Source organism: Polypterus senegalus, chromosome 3 (genome assembly GCF_016835505.1).
Source record: "Polypterus senegalus isolate Bchr_013 chromosome 3, ASM1683550v1, whole genome shotgun sequence".
Lineage (NCBI taxonomy): Eukaryota > Metazoa > Chordata > Cladistia > Polypteriformes > Polypteridae > Polypterus > Polypterus senegalus.
Window position 1 is genome coordinate 225,598,553 of NC_053156.1, and position 18,220 is coordinate 225,616,772.

An 18,220-nucleotide genomic window follows, 5' to 3' on the forward strand; every position below is an offset into this window, starting at 1 on the left:
TGAAAACGGCTGATTTATTAGTTTGTTTAAGCAAGTGCATACAGATTATTTTATTTTCCTTTTGATGAGTGATGTTCAATAAGGATATTAAACTGATCTAAGATTTAGATGAAAACTGGGCAAATAAATTTCAACTAATAAAAAAAATCTCTCTCTCTCTCTGTCTATTTACACTATCTTAAACAACTGGACAATTCCCATCTAAAAAACAAATTCACAAAAGCGGAATAAATGAAAATCCAAAGTGCAATTGGAAATTGCTATAAAAAAATCAGCTTCCTTCAATCTGTGACACAAACACAGACACGTCTCTGTCTTTTTGTGAGCTTAGAGCAGAGGTACCCAGCTCCGGCCTTTGAGCTCCACAGCAGCTTCGAGATTTTGCTTTAACCAAATTTTTAATTAGAAAACATTTATTGACTACTAAAGCAATATGTTTTTAGGTTTAGTTTTAGTTAACTTGCTTGTTTGAATTCAGAACCCTAAATTGCCTATTTTAGTTTTAAGTAGTTTTTTTAATTTTAGTTTTAATAGCACCTTTATGGGGATATGATTATTTATTTTTAAAGTCACTCTGCACCATGGACCACTCAGTACACACCTCCATCCACAAGGTCCCAGTTGCATGGGAAGGCGCCACCCTTCTCTAAACCCAGTGCAACTGGTGTCCCAGGTCCACAGCGTGACCCTACACTGCACTAAAAAACCCAACAATAAAAGCACTAAAATAAACCTTTAAAATGAAACCCAAGCTCCATTTGCAAAATCAGGACAATAAAAGAATAAGAACTTTTAAAAGAAATTTAAAAGTCCATTTGAAGGTTCAGATTTCTAAAATGTTCTGTGCTGGCTCGAGTCCATGGGTTTGTTAAAATGAGTCTGTCACCTAACCCACTTGCTGTTCCTCTTTCCGTTCTTCATTCCTCATCTCCTTGGCTCATTCCATTGCTGCCACCAAATATGACGGTGCGGGTTAGCTCCACACTACCGGAGTGTGACATTTGGTGGCATCAGTGGGATGAACCTAAGAGACGTCAGTTTTAAAGGGAAGCAGTGAGGACTTTGATTTTAATGAGAAGATTCCTGCCATGTTTTAATCTTGTTTACTGGATTTATTTATTTGAATTTTAAACTCCACGTTCATGGTTATTTGACGAATTATTTAATTTTAATGGATGGAGTAATTTAATTTGGAACACTGATTGTTTTAAATAAAAGCACTGTTTCACTTATTCACCCATCCACTGCTGTGTGTGTCCTCACTTACCAAGGCTCATCCCTTGGTGGTGGGTTCAAGAAGCTCAGAGAGGGAACCGGTAGTTTGGAGCTCTAATGTTCTCAGAAAACAAAAAACCTACACTGACATAAAGATTTGTCTTGGGAGAATGAAAGTTCCAGCAAGCCATATAATTAGCGACTTTCATTATCTGCCATGTCTGGCTTCTAATTAAGAAATGGTTGGAATGAAACCTGCACCTGCTCTGCACCTCCAGGACCAGAGGTCCTGCCATACGGGAATTTTGGATAACACATTGACAACAAAAGCTCAGGACATGTAAAGTGTCAAACTTGCCAATAAGCAGAGTCTATACCTGAACTGAAGATTACTTGCTTTGCTAGTTATGATGACAATCTTAGAAATCTCAGTCCTGAGATGCATTGGAAACAGAAATGATCCTCAGTATATTCCTACACAGTGCTTGGAGCTGCATATCCTCAGCCAAATCTGCAGGAACCAAGAAACAGGAAAGGAAATGTGGTAGGTAATGGCAAGTGCGGTGGGTTTTCCTTTGGACAAAATGCATTAAAACTCCAGCAGTACTTGAGTGTTCACTACTAGGCCTCTTAAACCTTTACTCTTGCCCATTTTCCCTTGCACATGTACAGCCCCAACACTACACTGTAAATTTCTTTCCTGCTTTAAATATCATTGTATGCACTGTTAACGCTGTCACTGTTCAACAATATGTTATGTAAAAACTCACTTTAACGATTGGCTGCCTTTGTTTTTTAAAAAGAAAAAAGGACCAGGAAATGCAAAAGACCAAAGTCATAGTCCAACCAGCTTGAAGTCAAAACCAGGGAGACAAAGAGCACCAAAAAGAACTGAAGCTCAAAATGTTATCCAAAATTAAAAATTAAAAAAGTTCTAAACTTGCAAGTGCGAAAAATTGTTTTGAATTTAAGGACTATAGTAATTTTTTTTATCCAAAATATTGTACACCAGAATTAGCAGAACTGTGATTTAAGTAACGTCACAATGATGCTGTCCTGCCATGTCATGCAATGACCACATGACAGCAACTGAGATCTTCTACCACAACAAACAACAAAAACCCACAGAGACTTGAAACCAATTCACAAAACAGCACTGCTGTGGGATCACCAAAATACCATTAGATAATAACAACACTAAGAAAAATATATTAAGGCATGAAATAACAGGAAACGTAAATTAATGGAGGTTACATCATAAGAATAATTAAAAAAGGAAAGAGTACCTAAGAAAGTCACCACTTCCCACAGGTCTAGTTTCATTAAAAATTTGTTTGTTAAAGGTAAGTGCCCAGAGTCAAATGCCCAAATACACACTGGCCTTACAAGCTAACAGAGTCCTTTGAATGCCACTAAATGACTGTTCGCTTTTTGTGTTGCAGGGGAAGAGGAAAACCTATGCACAAATATGGGATGCGACATCAACCTGAGAAGGAAGCCCCTGCTGTGCAAAATGCTCCTTGTTGTATGTTCACTTGCCCACACACTACCAGGTATAGTGGTGTTATTTGTTTTTTTCTTAGTTTCATCAGGCTTTCCTCTATAGGACCTCATATTAGATGTGGGTTGAGTTAGGTCATATTTTGATATTTTATAGATCATACTACAATATAAAAATAACTTTTTGTGAATTGGACACATTTGATCTGGATCTAGCATTGTGTAACCACACATGTGTACTCTTGATTCCAACCTTCTTCTCATTAATAGATCTCAAGCAACTGTTCTGCAGTGGAAACAACCCAAAGTCCACAGAGAGCACTTTGAAAAGAAATCTGAAACTAAACAAGTGTTGCAGGGGTTTGGAAGTCCAAGAGTTGAGATTCCAGGCCCTATTTGTAGGAATAATCTGAAGATGAAAGATAGCCCTCAACTTTTTAAGCATTCCGCGAAGCACCCAGAGACACCTTCAGTCAACAGTGAAGACCACTGGAGGGGTTTACAGTCATTTCGGAAACGACTCTCCACCATGAAACTTGTCAGGAGGGATACAACACTGTCCACCATTGAGGAAAGCACTAAGACAGCCACAAAGGTATGCCACGCATGCACACTTTGGAGTCTGGAACAATGGGAGAAGGAATCCAGGACAAGCAAACATAATGAGCTGAGTGCTGGGTCTCTTTTATATCTTCTGTACTCTAAGTTCTGATGTTTGAGCCAGGGTCTCAGCCTTGGCTTAAATGTAGTGTCATGTGTTCTTTTTGTTAGTTCTTAAATATCATTTATGTGCATATTATGTTTTTGTCATTTTTTTCAATATTGTTTTGTCAATTATTTTGTTATATATGTATTTCATTGTTTGTGTTATGTTAATGTTCAGTTATATGCCCTGTCCCCTTAAGACTGAATACCAGGGGGTGGGGACCTCTATGACAGTCAGCTGGAGGACAACTCTTTGTCCATTCATTCAAGGCAGAGAGTTAGGCCCTCCAGACCAGCACTGGGAGTTGTGAATTGTGGGTCATTGTGAGAACCATTGTGAATTTTCTGTTTGTTTTTTTTTGTGTTCATCCTAATGATTGTTCTGGGGTATTAAATCGATTATGGTGTTTTGAAGTATAACGAATTTGAATCTGAGGTTTGTTATTGTGTTGTTGCTTCTTGAAAAAGTCAAATTTTTGTTTACATTCTGGTGCAATGTTCTTTTGTTTTGGCCTAGGCTCATATTTTGGTTTACCCATCTTCTGGTCATTTTCATATTTTTGATGTCAGTCTGTCTTTAGGCAAAACAGTTTCTTCACTAAGGATTTGGTTTTTCCAACTGGCATTGTTTTTTGTTCTTAATATCAGAGGTTTATGGTAATCCTCTTCTGTAAAGGGCAATTTTGTAATATTAACTTTAAAAGCCTGAGCAACATTCTGGGCATGTGCAGGTTAAAGCCTGCCTTTTGAGATTGAGGTCTGGCTACCTGGGATGAGGCCTACTCTGGATTTCCATATCAGGAGAATACTGTTAAGTTATTCTGAGGCCAACACGCTATTTGGCTGTGTTTTGTGTAGCTATTTCATAAGAAAATGCCAGTTTCCAAAAATAGTCAAAAAATCTGGAGTGGTCTCCTCTAGACTTTCTTGTATATTCAGATATGGGGATGGATATTTGAGAAGTAAATTGCAAGACAATTATTATATTTTTATATTATGTACATTAAAGAGCCATCAACAACAAATCAAATCAAATTAATAATATATTGAACCTGAATAAAAAGTAAAGTACCACTTCCAATTAATGAAAATAGCCCAAAAGTTGATAGAAATCTACGTTTTGTACCTAATACTTGTATGCAAAATATGGTTGACCGAAGTGACAGCATACTCAAATTATCATGTTTACATACATACATACACACACAGACATAATTCCAAAAATGGCATTTTCTGACTCAGGGAGGTCTTAAACATCGAGATTCGGCAAAATCTCGACATCAAAATTTTGGACGATTACAATACTTTCCCTATACTTCATATACGAGAAAGTAAAAAGGGTTTCATGAAAAGGCAAATCAAAGCTAAAATGCCAGTTCAAATTCCAAATCCTTAGTCAAAAGCACAGCCAGAATAATAAAAAAAAGAAAATTCACAAGGGTACTCACAATTGTCAAAACTTCACAACTCTCAATTCTGGTCTGAAAGGCCTGACTCTCTGCCTTGAATAAATAGGTAGAAGACGGCCCTCCAGTTGATACTTAATCTTAACGAGACAGGGCACAAAACTGAACATCACAATAATAACATAAAAATGGAAATGCATACATAAAAAATGAATAGGCAAAATAATATTCAAAATATAGCAAAAACATCACATACACAGGAACGATGTCTAAAGACTAGCAAAATGGTCATAACATATTACACTGCTGTACATTTAAGCCAGGATTGAGATCTGTTTTTCTTTCTGTGTTATATGTGTCTTGAACAGAAGGTGGCTGGGTGGCAGTGATAATCTGTGCTGCCTTCACTATCTTCCGTAGGGCTTTGTGATCTTGAGCTGAGCAGGTGCCATACCAGGACGTTATGCAGCAAGCAAGGTTGGACTCTCTTGTGTACCTGTAGGAGTAAATTGAGTTTCCCTTAGACATCTGAGGAAGAAAAGTAATTTGTGAGCCTTCTTGACAATAGCCACCTCAGTTCATCAGTGGTAGTCAATTTAAGAAACCCTTTTTCAACAGAATCACCTCAGGGGTGTGCAGCCAGATTGGGACAGAAGTGATGTTTTGGGAAACTGTAGCATAGACTGATATTGAAAGTCAGATAAACTATTACCAGGATCAAAGCAGTAAACCGTAGAAGTAGCTCAAAGGCAAACAGTCACAAGTTAGCTACCAAAAGATGTACTATCACAAAACGTAAACATGGAACCAACAACAATGCTGAAAGATGAACTGCCACGACTTGAAAAGCAAAAGCTGTGCTGTTACACATGGAGTTAATGGAGTCAAGTGGGGATGGCTATGATTTGAAAATCAAATTAAATTCACTTCTATGAATACACAAGGTGTTTAAGGGATGAATCCTTAAACCAGAGCAGCCATAGTCTAAACCAATGTATTTGTAGTCCTCTCACTCACTCTCCTATGCAAAAAATATTTACCAACTCTACTCCCCTATTGCATGAGAGGGGTGCCAATGAGATCTACCAATAAAAATCCTAAACATTGGCATCAACAAAAAGATAAAAAACTTTTAGTATGCCAAAAAATAACTCTCCCTCTACCATGCATATAAAATGTAGTCCAACTTCAATATAACTCATATGGCGTATGTAACTTCATTAACTTCAATTACCAAAAAATATAGCTTATCATTAATTAATTAATCATCAGTCATTCCTTTCTTAAATCTAAGCCCACACTATAATGTTTTGAACATTAACTAATAGATAAAGAAAATGGAACCCATTATTATATTAATATATGTAAGATGAAAAATATATTTAAGTGACCAGAGTACCTTTAAGTCTGGTAGCTACCTATCGTTGGATCACATTGGAACTCAGTTTGAAGATGAAATGATGATAAAAAAATTGCATTACTGACTTATTGTTGCCAATAAACTGCATCTAGATTAAGAAAATTTAAAAATTACTTTTTTGGTGGTGCTTTAAATTCCATAAAGGTGGTTGCCCAGACATGAAAAAGTCTTTTTGGGTCCTTCCACTGCCATTTTAGTTATTTATGGATGCTGTCATTTTGTGTCTCTTGTCATTAGGATAATATGTCATGCTGTTAGGGGTGTGTCTCTCAGAGGTCATGACCTTCCAGGAAACAACCTAATGGGTTAAAAGGTCATCTTTCATTAACATTTAGTAAAATTTGATTGTATCTTCAGTCTTCTTTACGAATAACAACATTTATTTCTATAGCATATTTACATTTAAAGGCTGCGGCTCAAAGTGATTTACAAGTCACCAAATAAAAAGTAACAAGAAAAAAAGATAAAATTTGATAAGAATGCTAATGAATATGTAATTAAAAATAAATCAGTAAGAGCTTACATAACCCATCCATCCATCCATTTTCTAACCCGCTGAATCCGAATACAGGGTCACGGGGATCTGCTGGAGCCAATCCCAGCCAACACAGGGCACAAGGCAGGAACCAATCCTGAGCAGGGTGCCAACCCACCGCAGGACACACACAAACACACACTAGGGCCAATTTAGAATTGCCAATCCACCTAACCTGCACGTCTTTGGATTGTGGGAGGAAACCGGAGTGCCCGGAGGAAACCCACGCAGACACGGGGAGAACATGCAAACTCCACACAGGGAGGACCTGGGAAGCGAACCCGGGTCTCCTAACTGCGAGGCAGCAGCGCTACCCACTGCGCCACCGTGCCGCCCAGCTTACATAACATAAATGTATAATTAGTAGAAAAAAGTTATATAATTAAACATCATTGTGCTTTATAGTGTAGTATTATATAATTTAGCATAATATAGAAAAATGAGAATGCATTTGTGCTTATACTTTATTTACTGTATAGTAGTTTAGTTTATTAAATAGATGTTATGAAAAATGGGGGTGTCACTGAGCCCCAAACCCTGGACACAACCAACATAGAAATGGTCACGGGTTCAAATATAATGATTTTATTCTATCTAGTCAATTTACAGGCCATTTTAGAATCATGTATGCAGTACACCACAACAATAAAGACCTTCCTCCTTCTCCATTCTTCTCCTCTTCTATGAGGCAAGTGTTGTCCTCTGCCGTCTGGATGAGGCTGAAAGGCTTTTTTTTATCTATGACCTGAGAGCACTTCTGATGCTAGGACATTGCCAGCCTGAAGCACTTCTAGGTAAAATGGAAGTTCGTGAAAGTAAAGATTACTAATCCCAGTAGGTCCCCCTAGCAGCCTACAAGGAACCCAAAAGAGCTGCCACAGTAATCCATTTTCCTATATGATAGCATCCTGGCTGGGCAAGGAATAATCCTTCATATCATTCAGAATGCCTTTACATCCACTGCGGTACTCACAACGTGTATATGATGTCAAAGGAAGAGACTCGACACGCATAGAAAAAGGTTTGGGGCAGCCACCTGTATAATATTCCTAGCTGCAAAGGATTCTTTAAGTTCAAATTGAGATGTTGATAGTACAGAGTCCAAAACAGAATTGATCAAGGTTGGAAAAAGATGGCGGTTTTAAGTGGTCATACAGGAAGTGATGTAAGGTGACCAGAAGTGATGTTCTCCTGGCATTAGTCTTGGCGCAGGAACCGGGAGTGATGTTCTTCTGGGCGCTGGAACCGGAAGTGACGTTCTTGGTTCAGATAGGTTTTCCCGCAGCTGGTCTGAAGAGATAACAGGAGAAGGTTTAGTGCACTCTGCCCCCCCAGCCTGGCGTGGAATTACCTTTACTTGGTCCACACATCGTCCCCCTACTCGCACGTGTGTGACAATGAGTAACCATTAAGTAACTGAAAGTGTGTGGTTCAGCCTCACAGAGGTAAGACGGGGGTTGTTGTGGGGGCAAATTACTATTTATCTACTCTTTTTACCCTTACAATTATAAGTGCTAATGGCAAGCTCCTTAGCCATAATACCCAGAAATAAATTAATGTTATATATGTTATAAATTCTGAAATAACACACTGATTTAACTTAAGATTACAAAATGTTCTCAAATGTTCAAAAGCAGTATTTCTCTGGCCAACCACTGAGCATTGTAAGCTGGAATGTCAAAGGCTTCAATCATGATCTAAAGCAGTGCTCTCAAACTCTGGTTCTGGAGGGCCACAGGGCCGCAGTGGCTGCAGGTTTTCATTCTAACCCTTCTCTTAATTGGTGACCAGTTTTTGCTGCTAATTAATTCCTTTTCCTTTCATTTTAATTGACTTTTTTTAAGATGTGTACCCCTGATTTTTACTTATCATTACTCAGAATTTCATCATTTCTTAAATGGCATCCAAACATAAATGAAATGTGAAGTGAGTGAGTCAACAGAAGACCAACTAAGTCAGGGCTTCTTTTATTCCATGGCTTGTTGCTGCACTCATTGTGCAATGGCATACATTTCCAAAATGGTTGATTAACTATTAAAATGTTTTGTGGACCTGAGCAGATCAGCATTCCTGAGATCTTTCTTTATTTTCAGATATTAAAATGACTGACTGACTGACTGATTGAGAGACTTACTAAGGTCATCATACAAGATCAGCATATTGTTGCTGACCAGTCACTTTTGCTTTAATAAAGTCGTTTAACAATGAAGCAATACAAACTTGTAAAATTCCTGAGTTGGCAATGTCTCTACTGAACTACAGGTAGGCAGGTGAAGACAGTCTGCCAACTGGTGAAAAACTAAACATACTGATGTGTTTTTGTATTTATTCTATATTTACTAATTTAGCTTTTTTTTGTTTATAGTCACAGCTCAAAATACCTGATATTGTGAAAATAATCCAGTAGCAGAATTATGTTTTAGAATATGCCTCCCTTTTTTCAAATTTTCTCTCGCTCTCAAAATAGATAGTTGAAATATCATATTCTTTTTGTTCTTAACATCAGCCTTATCCTACATATTGCATACCAGGGATTTTTTCTGCCTTGCATCCAAACCTGCTGGGGTAGGCTGCAGGTTTCCTGTGATCCTGCTCTGGATAAACAGGTTTATATAATGTATAGTGTATTGTTCTTAATCACAGATGCTGTCTCTGTCATTTTGTGCCTGTCCATACACCTATAACTTACTCTTGTCCTGCTCATTAAGGGTTTACTGTTCTTATGGTGGGCTATTCAAGTCTCACTGCCCCTAACCTTGACACTAAATGCGTGTTTTTCTTTGTTTCCCTCTGTATAGCTAGGTGGGGTCTGCACACTCATTCAAGCCCAAAAGCACTGTTCTTCCTAATCCCCCATGATTTTCATGATCTCACATGTCAGAATCTGTTTTCTGATTTTAGATATCTTTTTAGGCCTGAAGGTGGCAAAATTCTGTCTATAAATTGTATGTGCCTGAGATGGAATCAGAGATCAGTATGGCTGGTAGAAAATAACAAAGCCCAGTATAGGAGATTTTTGAATGCAAGATTGAAGGCATTCATTATAAGCATATTTTCTTGGAGCAGGATATGTTTTGTGCTGTAGAAATTTAGAGTAAAAAACCCTGAAACCTTAAAATTCGCCTAAATTTCATTACAAATGGGCACATTCTGGCAATAAAAGGAAAAGATGAAAAGTGTCAACATTCAGCGCACATTTATTCAGCACAAATGACATAGAAGTATTTAAAAATTATAAAATTGTTTGTATTCAGTATCTGGTTTTGATTATGCTTGTTTTTATCACAGAAAAACAAAACCAGCTATTAAACCATGTAGTGTAGTTTAACATTAAACTCATATGTCCAAATCCGTTAAGTGTACAGTTTTATCTGATTGTGACACAAAACTAAACTCCATATTAGCTTCATGCCAGAATTGCTAAAACTGAAACTAATAGATATAAAAATAAAACAGAAATTTATTTGTGAAATAAAAACTAAATTAAAGCTAAAAATACACGATGAGTCTAAACTAAATCTAAACTGAATTTCTAAGTAAGGTTAAAGAAAATGTAGAAATGAAAACTAATATAAAAAGGCAAAACTATAATGACCTTGAAAAGAAGTTAATTAGCAACAAAAACAGGTCATAAATTAAGAAAAAGGTGAGAATGAAAACCTGCAGCCACTGCGGCCCTCCAAGACCAGAGTTTGAGACCACTGATCTAAAGAGAAATAGAGGAGTGCTTCCCAAACTTGGTCCTGGGGACTCACTGTGGCTGCATGTTTTTGTTCCAACCAGCTTGTTTTTATTTGGAATCCTGGACTAATTAAGTGAACTGTGATTTTCCAAGTTATGTGTTTTGGGAACAATATAGCAATTAGAAAACTAAGTTTGGTAAAAAAATAAATAAATAAATAAAATATACCAAGCAATTATATGGGAATAATGTATTTTTTTCTTTTCTACAATATTTTCATCTTGATTTCCATTCTACTTTTCCAGGTGTTCTACTTGTTTAATTAATCCATTATTTTCTAATTAGTGGGTCTAACACTAAAGTAGCAGCCTTTGATTATTCAGTGTTGTTTGCTGGGTGTCTGCTATGCTCATTTTTAATTGTCACTAATAAGATACAACGAAGGGGGAAAAACTAAACAGAGAAAGGGCACAATATAATGAAATCAACAAAAGAGAGTTAAGTATTTAAACCTGTAGCAAAAGCAGAAATATTTCTAAATGTCTTATTAATGTAAAAATCATGCTTCTGTGCTTTTCTGACTGTAGAGTAAGAAAGAAAAATATCAGCTAATTAAATGAGATCAGTGTTATCAGGTGTCACTAATTATTAATCTGTTTGGAACAAAAACCTGCAGTAGGTCCCTAGGACCGAGTTTGAAAAACCCTGAAATAGAGTGTTCTCCTGCCTCACAGGTCTACAGGCAAGACAGAATTTTTACAGGAGATTTATTTAAGTAAGGACCAGTCTCAACTGCAAAGAGGTTGGATTGGCCATATTTTTCACTCCATCCATCCATTCATTATCCAACCCGCTATATCCTAACTACAGGGTCACGGTACTCCGCTGGAGCCAATCCCAGACAACACAGGGTGCAAGGCAGGAAACAAATCCCGGGCAGGGCAATAGACCACCACAGGATTTTTTACTCCTGCTATACAACAAAAAAAGAGGTGTGGGAATTTTAATACATAAGACAATCACATTTAGAATCAGACATAGTAGCTGACCCTGAAGGTCGCTATGTCATGGTGATGTGTAATTTATTCAATTCTAAAGTAATTTAGATAATACATATCCATTTAATGTGGATGATAGTGGTTTTATCCAAAGTGTATTTGCATACATTCCCAATATGAGTATTCATAAAATTATAATGGCTGGAAATTTTAATTGCATTTTAAATCCAGAATTAGATAGATCTTCAACTACAGTGAAAATAACATCTAGTTTGTAATTATTATAATTTATTGGACCCATGGAGATTCTAATATCCAAACTCAAGAGAATATTGTTTCTTCTCAATACAAATTCCTTCTTTTCACTCACAATTTGATTATTTCTTCATAATTCACTGCCCACTATCTAATCTGTAAGTACAACATTATTGTTATCTCAGATCATGCCACTCTGATCTTGGAGCCTGAATAACATACACTCATCTTTTAACTAGTGGTCTAAACTCCCTGTTGTTAGCAGATAGGAACTTTATAGAATTTTTAGAAAATAATGCAACCTCAGAGTTATCCATGGGAATGATTTGGGAAACTTTGAAAGTGTTTTCATTTCATATATCTCCCCTAAAAATAAACTGGAAAACAAAGCAGCATTCAGTGTTAATCAGTGAGATTTCAGTTCATCAAATCCATAAGCAATACCAAAAGTTACCAATGCAGCTAGATATAAGACCATGGACCATAAGAATATAACTTACATGGTAAAGAAGTATTGCAAGTCTTTATATTCCTCTTAGTTTAAAGAAGGCAAGTCAAAGTCTAATTAAATTTTTAATGCAATACAAATACCACATTTCGATACTCTTAACGCAGGAGAACTTGACAAACCTCTGAAACTCTCAGAACTACTAGGTGTTGTAAACTCACTCCAAAGTTGGGAAACTGAAAGCCTTGATCCCTATCCAGTAGGGCTAGATGATATGGCATAAAACCCGTATCTTGATATTTTTGGGTTATGGAGCAATATTCAATATATATTTTATTTTCACTAAAATACTGTGGTATAAGTTTCATTTATAGTCATAAAGCCACAGAAAATAAAATTTTACCCCAGAATTTCTGAATGAATAATCATTTTTTCAAAGAAAAAAGATTTACTGCAATGTGCATCATATGGACCCATTTCACTTCTGAATAAATATGTTAAGATTCTCTCCAAGGCTTTAACTAGAAGATATAAGAAAGTTGCTTCCTTCTGTAATATCACAAGGTTAAACTGGATTTATTAAAAACAGGTACTTAGTTTTAAAACTTTGGTGCCTGTTTAATGTAATATACTCTCCCACAAAATCTACCTCACCAAAAATCTTATTTTCTTCGGAAGCAGAGTCTAGAAGATAGAGTCAAATGGGACTATACATTTAATACTTTGCACAAATTCAGGTTTGGCCCAAATATATCTGAATGGATAAAATTACTTTTATTACCAGTTCAGATGCCTCAGTTAATATTAACTACGCAAACTCACACTACTTCGAACTAGCTCTCTATCACAATTGTTTTTCACAATAGCCATTAAACCATTGGCTATTCATTTTCAGAATACACCAGAGATTATTTGGATTACCAGAGATCATACAGTACTTTATATATCGCACCCACAAATATCTTTACCATTAGTCTTTAACACATTAGCAGAATTCCAAAAGACTTGTGGTCTCAAAATAAATTTGAATAAAAGTGTGTTTTTCCAGTGAACTCTCTGGCACAGATTGAATGGACATTTATCCGTTCATTCTACCAAAACAGTTTAAATATCTATATTTAATTATAATATTTATCTCTTAAAATACTTTTCAACACAATTTTGGTAACAGAATAGAAAAATACTAAAGACTTTAACAGATTGATTAGCCTCCATCTCACTTTAGCAATAAGAATCAATACTGTCAAGGTAATCATCATTCCTAAGCTTCTATTTCAATTTTAGGCCGTCCCTATATACATCAACAATGCATTATTTAACAAAGCAGACTAAATTATAACCTCATTTATCTGAAATTCGTGACATCCATGCATGCAACTGTACAAAAACCTAAAGCAGAAGGTGGCATGGCACTACCTGACTTTCAGTTGTATTATTTGATGGCAAACATACACACCATAAAGACCTGGAAATTAGCACAAATTAATGAATTGTTTACTATTGTAAATCATATCATACTCTATATCCTCTTGATATGGTCTGCTTTCTGGCCCAGTAAATACTAACTTTCATCAATATACTTTCATATATATTTTATACTTTATATCAATATACTTTCATCAATCTATTACTCCTCTATATGCTAATCCCATTTTTCAACATTCTCAAACCACTCTGTATTTAACCTATGGAAAATGCTTGGGATTAAGACACTTAGATAACTGTATAGTGGTAGCGAATTTGCTTCTTATAAATAATTATACTTAAAATTTAACATTCCAGCAACACAATTTTTCCACTATTTTCAAATTACAATTTTTGTTATAAGAAACCTACCCAGTGTTCCAGATTTCTCACAAATTGTTCTTACAGAGACAATAGTTGTCGGTTTTGAAGATTCAGACATTATGTCAAAATCTCAGAAAAGGAGAGGAAGTCAGTCATACATAGAATTCACTCTAGCTCTATATGCACCAGACACTCACAAATTCTACTTTAAATCTTTCTTGGATCACAATTATATTGTTTAAAATTGTCCAAAATATACACAAAGCAAGATTCTACTCATAAGTGTTGGAATCTAGCTGCAGCATTACTAGGCTATTTGTTTTGGGAATGCGCTAAACTAATATCATGTCAGATTAAAATCTGTAAATATTTATCAGACAGCCTTGGTGCCACCATCACTCCTTTTCCATTAACAGCTGTAGCTGGTGTTCTCCCAGATGGGCTTAAAGTGAATACGGACAAATTGATTGTAACAGCTTATACCACACTATTAGCGCGTAGACTTATCTTGCTTAACTGGAAAAATCGAAACCCTTATTTATAAATCAGTGGGTATTTTATTTTAAATTTTTAAAAACACTAAATTCTTGCTTAGAGGATATATCTAATTTGTTTTAAAACATGGCAAGACTTAATTAGTAAAAAATTTGATTGAGCATTTTAAGGGGGAAAGGATGTTTTTTTCTGTTTTTGCCTCTCCTCTCTTTTTCTTTCTTTTGGATAGGGATGAATGTTTGTGTTTTTTTTTTCGCTGCTTATTTAACTTTCTCTGGCGTTCTTCCCAGATTGATTTTAAGAAAATTTGTTGTATATGTTCTGCAAATTGTGTCAGTTTGATTATACAGTATGTTACTTTCTTGAAAATAAAATGAATAAAAAAAAAAAAGTCAGCCTTAAAAGAACTTTCTCAGCTGAATTTGTGAATAACAAAAGCCTTCAAACACCATCTTTGACAATTTCAAAACTTGTGCTTACTATTTGTCTTCTTGGTTTTTTGTCGCTTGTTTAGGCTTTAGTTACACTGTTGATGAATCCCCCATTTTGAACTTTTATTTTTTTTACTACATCTTTTTTGCTGGTCACCACCATAAAGTACTCATTGCTAACATGCCAGCCTAACAGTCACTGAGTCGTGTAGTTTGTCAAGTTTTGTGAATCCAAATTTGTAATTTGACATCCTTAGGAGGAGAGATCAGCAACTACAGTGGTCAAGTATGTTGCCCTTCTGACTAGAATTCATGTAATGTGCCTCCGGCTCCAATAAGGGTGGATTTAGAACACTGAGCAACAACAACAACATTTATTTATATAGCACATTTTCATACAAACAGTAGCTCAAAGTGCTTTGAGCAAAATAAAACAGAATAAGAGAAAATAATTCACATTTCCAATAAATATAATTTGCACATTTTTGCAACAGTACAACACGGAAAATCTAATTGTTAAATACCGTGACAGCCATTTCACCCTTTGACAAATCTTTGAATTCCTAAAAGAATGAATGCTATGGTCCCACAAAGGTTAACTTTCTTCAGAATTCGTCTTCCTGAATGTTTTGTTGTCCTCTCCTCTGTTACCTGACTGCAGCTATAAAAAATAATAAATTAGTGACTGTTTCAAATCATCATTTGTAAGATAAATACTGTATATACCCGCGTTTAAGTTCTCCCGTGGATAAATCAGGGCTTGATTTTACCGTATAATTTCCAGTATTTTATAATGTCGGTCATATAAGTCAAATGCGGAATACTCACAGTATTGGTCCAAGAGATTATGATATGCTAACGCCCACCTGAGAGAGTAACCATTTAGCACACTGCCATTTTTTTCTATGTATTGTGCCTACATGACTACGCGGTAATACACAAACTATGCAGAATCTGGTTTTATATTAAAAGTACTTGATGTGGTGAAAGAAATTGGTAACTGTGCTGCTGCAACAAAATTTGATGTATCTGAGAAACTGGTGTGAGATTGGAGGAAGATATAAAAAAAATGTGTTGTATTTTTGAACGGCCGTATAAGTTGAGATCTGATTTTATGATCAATCTTTTGGGTTTCAAGACCCTGACTTATACGCAAATATATACAAGGTAATGGGTTTAGCAAGTTATACTTAATTTTTTCATATATGTTTTTACATCCTGAGGTGAGGAGAACACAGGATGAACATGCAAAATTCATGTCAAGAACACCCAGGTCATGAGCCCCAGTCTCCTAACTGCAAGGCAGCAGTGCTACCACTGAGCTTCTGTGCTGCCCTCAGTATATATATAGGAGGTGTGGTGAGTGGCTGGCGGTGGTACCCAGCCAGGACACCCGGAAGGACCGAAGGAGGGATTACGCCTCCTCTGGACCAAGAGGGGGCAACCGCCCTGGTGGCTATGGGGACCACGGGAAAGGAGCGTGGAAGCTCAACCCAATAGGGGCCCATGGTCACCACCAGGGGGCGCCCGGAATGCCTGGAGAGAGCCCTGGTCCTCAGCACTTCTGCCACACCTGGAAGTGCTGGGGGGACGAAGACCAGGGACACCCGGAGTGCTTCCGGGTGCACAGCAAGCACTTCCACCACACCAGGGAGTGCCAGCAGATGTTCATTTGGAGGCACCTGGAGCACATGAAGATAAAAAAGAACGTCTCCCTTCATTCGGGAGCTGGAATCGGGTGGAAGAAGGACAAAGCCTGGAGGAGAGGAGTGGAGGTGGCCAGAAGAGAGAGAGGCATTGTTGAGGGCCTGGACTTGAAGGGTGATTTGGTACAGAGTATTGGGTTGTGTGTACATGTAAATATGGAAACTGTAAATAAACGTGTGTTTGGGTGCAAACCAGCGGTGTCCGCCTGTCTGTGTCCGGGCTGCCTTCCACAGAGGTTATATAGGAGTATATTTATTGGAGGTTCCAGCAGCTTGTGAAGGGGGCGGCCTGAGCAGCAAGACTGGATAATCAGACATGTTACTGTGTGTTTCTTCTGGGTGTAAAATCATTTCTTAAACAACACTTCAGGGACCTGAAATTGGCAATAACAACGTTACTTTCTTTTCCACTTTTAGTAAAAAAGCTAACCAAAAACTCACCAAAGCTAACAGGCGTAACTTGTGGTACCCGCACTCAACCTTGGAAGTGTTCTTACTAAGTATGTATTTCTTGTGCTGAACTGACTTGTACCGACCTCTCTTTCCTTTTGGCAAATTACTTTATATGCCAAATGTGACGCCATCTCATTTTTTCTGTCCAGGACAACACCCCATCTACACTCATCCATTCATGAGTCAGTAGTGCTTTTCATGTGTCGCATCAGTAGTTTGTCCTTATAAACTTCTTTTCCAGGTCAGCATAGCTACATTATTCATTCTGAAATATTGATATATTGGGTCAAACATTTCTGTTGGAACACTCTATGGTCTTCCCCTGATCAAATAAGGGAGCTGTGCAAATTTTGGCAGAGATTGGTCCAACAGTGTGGATTTGAATATCGGACATGTACACACATACAGATTTTGAGCTTTATATATTAGATATACACATATAATTTTAATATATATATATATATATATATATATGTATCATTTTTAAGGTACAGTAATCCCTCCTCAATCGCGGGGGTTGCGTTCCAGAACCCTCCACCATAGATGAAAATCTGCGAAGTAGAAACCATATGTTTGTATGGTTATTTTTATATATTTTGAGCCCTTATAAACTCTCCCACACTGTTAACATTATTAGAGCCCTCTAGACATGAAATAACACCCTTTAGTCAAAAGTTTAAACTTGACAAGACAGAGATGACAGTTCTTTCTCACAATTAAAAGAATGCAAACATATCTTCCTCTTCAAAGAATGCATGTCAAGAGCAGAGAATGTCAGAGAGAGAGAGCGCGAGAGTAAAGCAAACAATCAAAAAATCGATAAGTGCTTTTGTGCTTTTAAGTATACCGAAGTACCGCGATAAAGCGGTATTTTGTAGAGGAGCGTCCGTATCCACTAGGCAAACCGCCTCTGTGCAAACAGCCCCTCTGCTCACACCACCTCCGTCAGGCAGAGAGAGTGAGAGAGACAGAAAAAAGCAAACAATCAAGCACCGCGCGGGAAGCACATCGTATATCATTGAGGGGTTTTATTTAATATGTAATACATGCTGTGATTGGGTAGCTTCTAAGCCATCCGCCAATAGCGTCCCTTGTATGAAATCAACTGTGCAAACAAACTGAGGAAGTCGAAGCGCGATATAGCGAGGGATCACTGTAATTGGTATTTTCATTTTTGTGTACA

The 18,220-nt window shown here is 36.9% G+C and overlaps 1 protein-coding gene across 2 annotated transcripts in view; it reads left to right on the forward strand.

Moving 5' to 3' along the window:
- Positions 1-18,220, forward strand: part of LOC120525929 (FYVE, RhoGEF and PH domain-containing protein 2-like) — a 94,289-nt gene that overhangs the window by 35,303 nt on the left and 40,766 nt on the right. For both annotated transcript variants that reach the window (XR_005633044.1, XM_039748627.1), the window contains exons 2-3: positions 2,658-2,768; positions 2,986-3,310. Coding sequence is in view for 1 of the 2 variants with exons in the window: in XM_039748627.1 (XP_039604561.1) it covers positions 2,658-2,768; positions 2,986-3,310 (436 nt within the window). In the remaining variant the exon portion in view is untranslated. The remainder of the gene's footprint in view (positions 1-2,657; positions 2,769-2,985; positions 3,311-18,220) is intronic.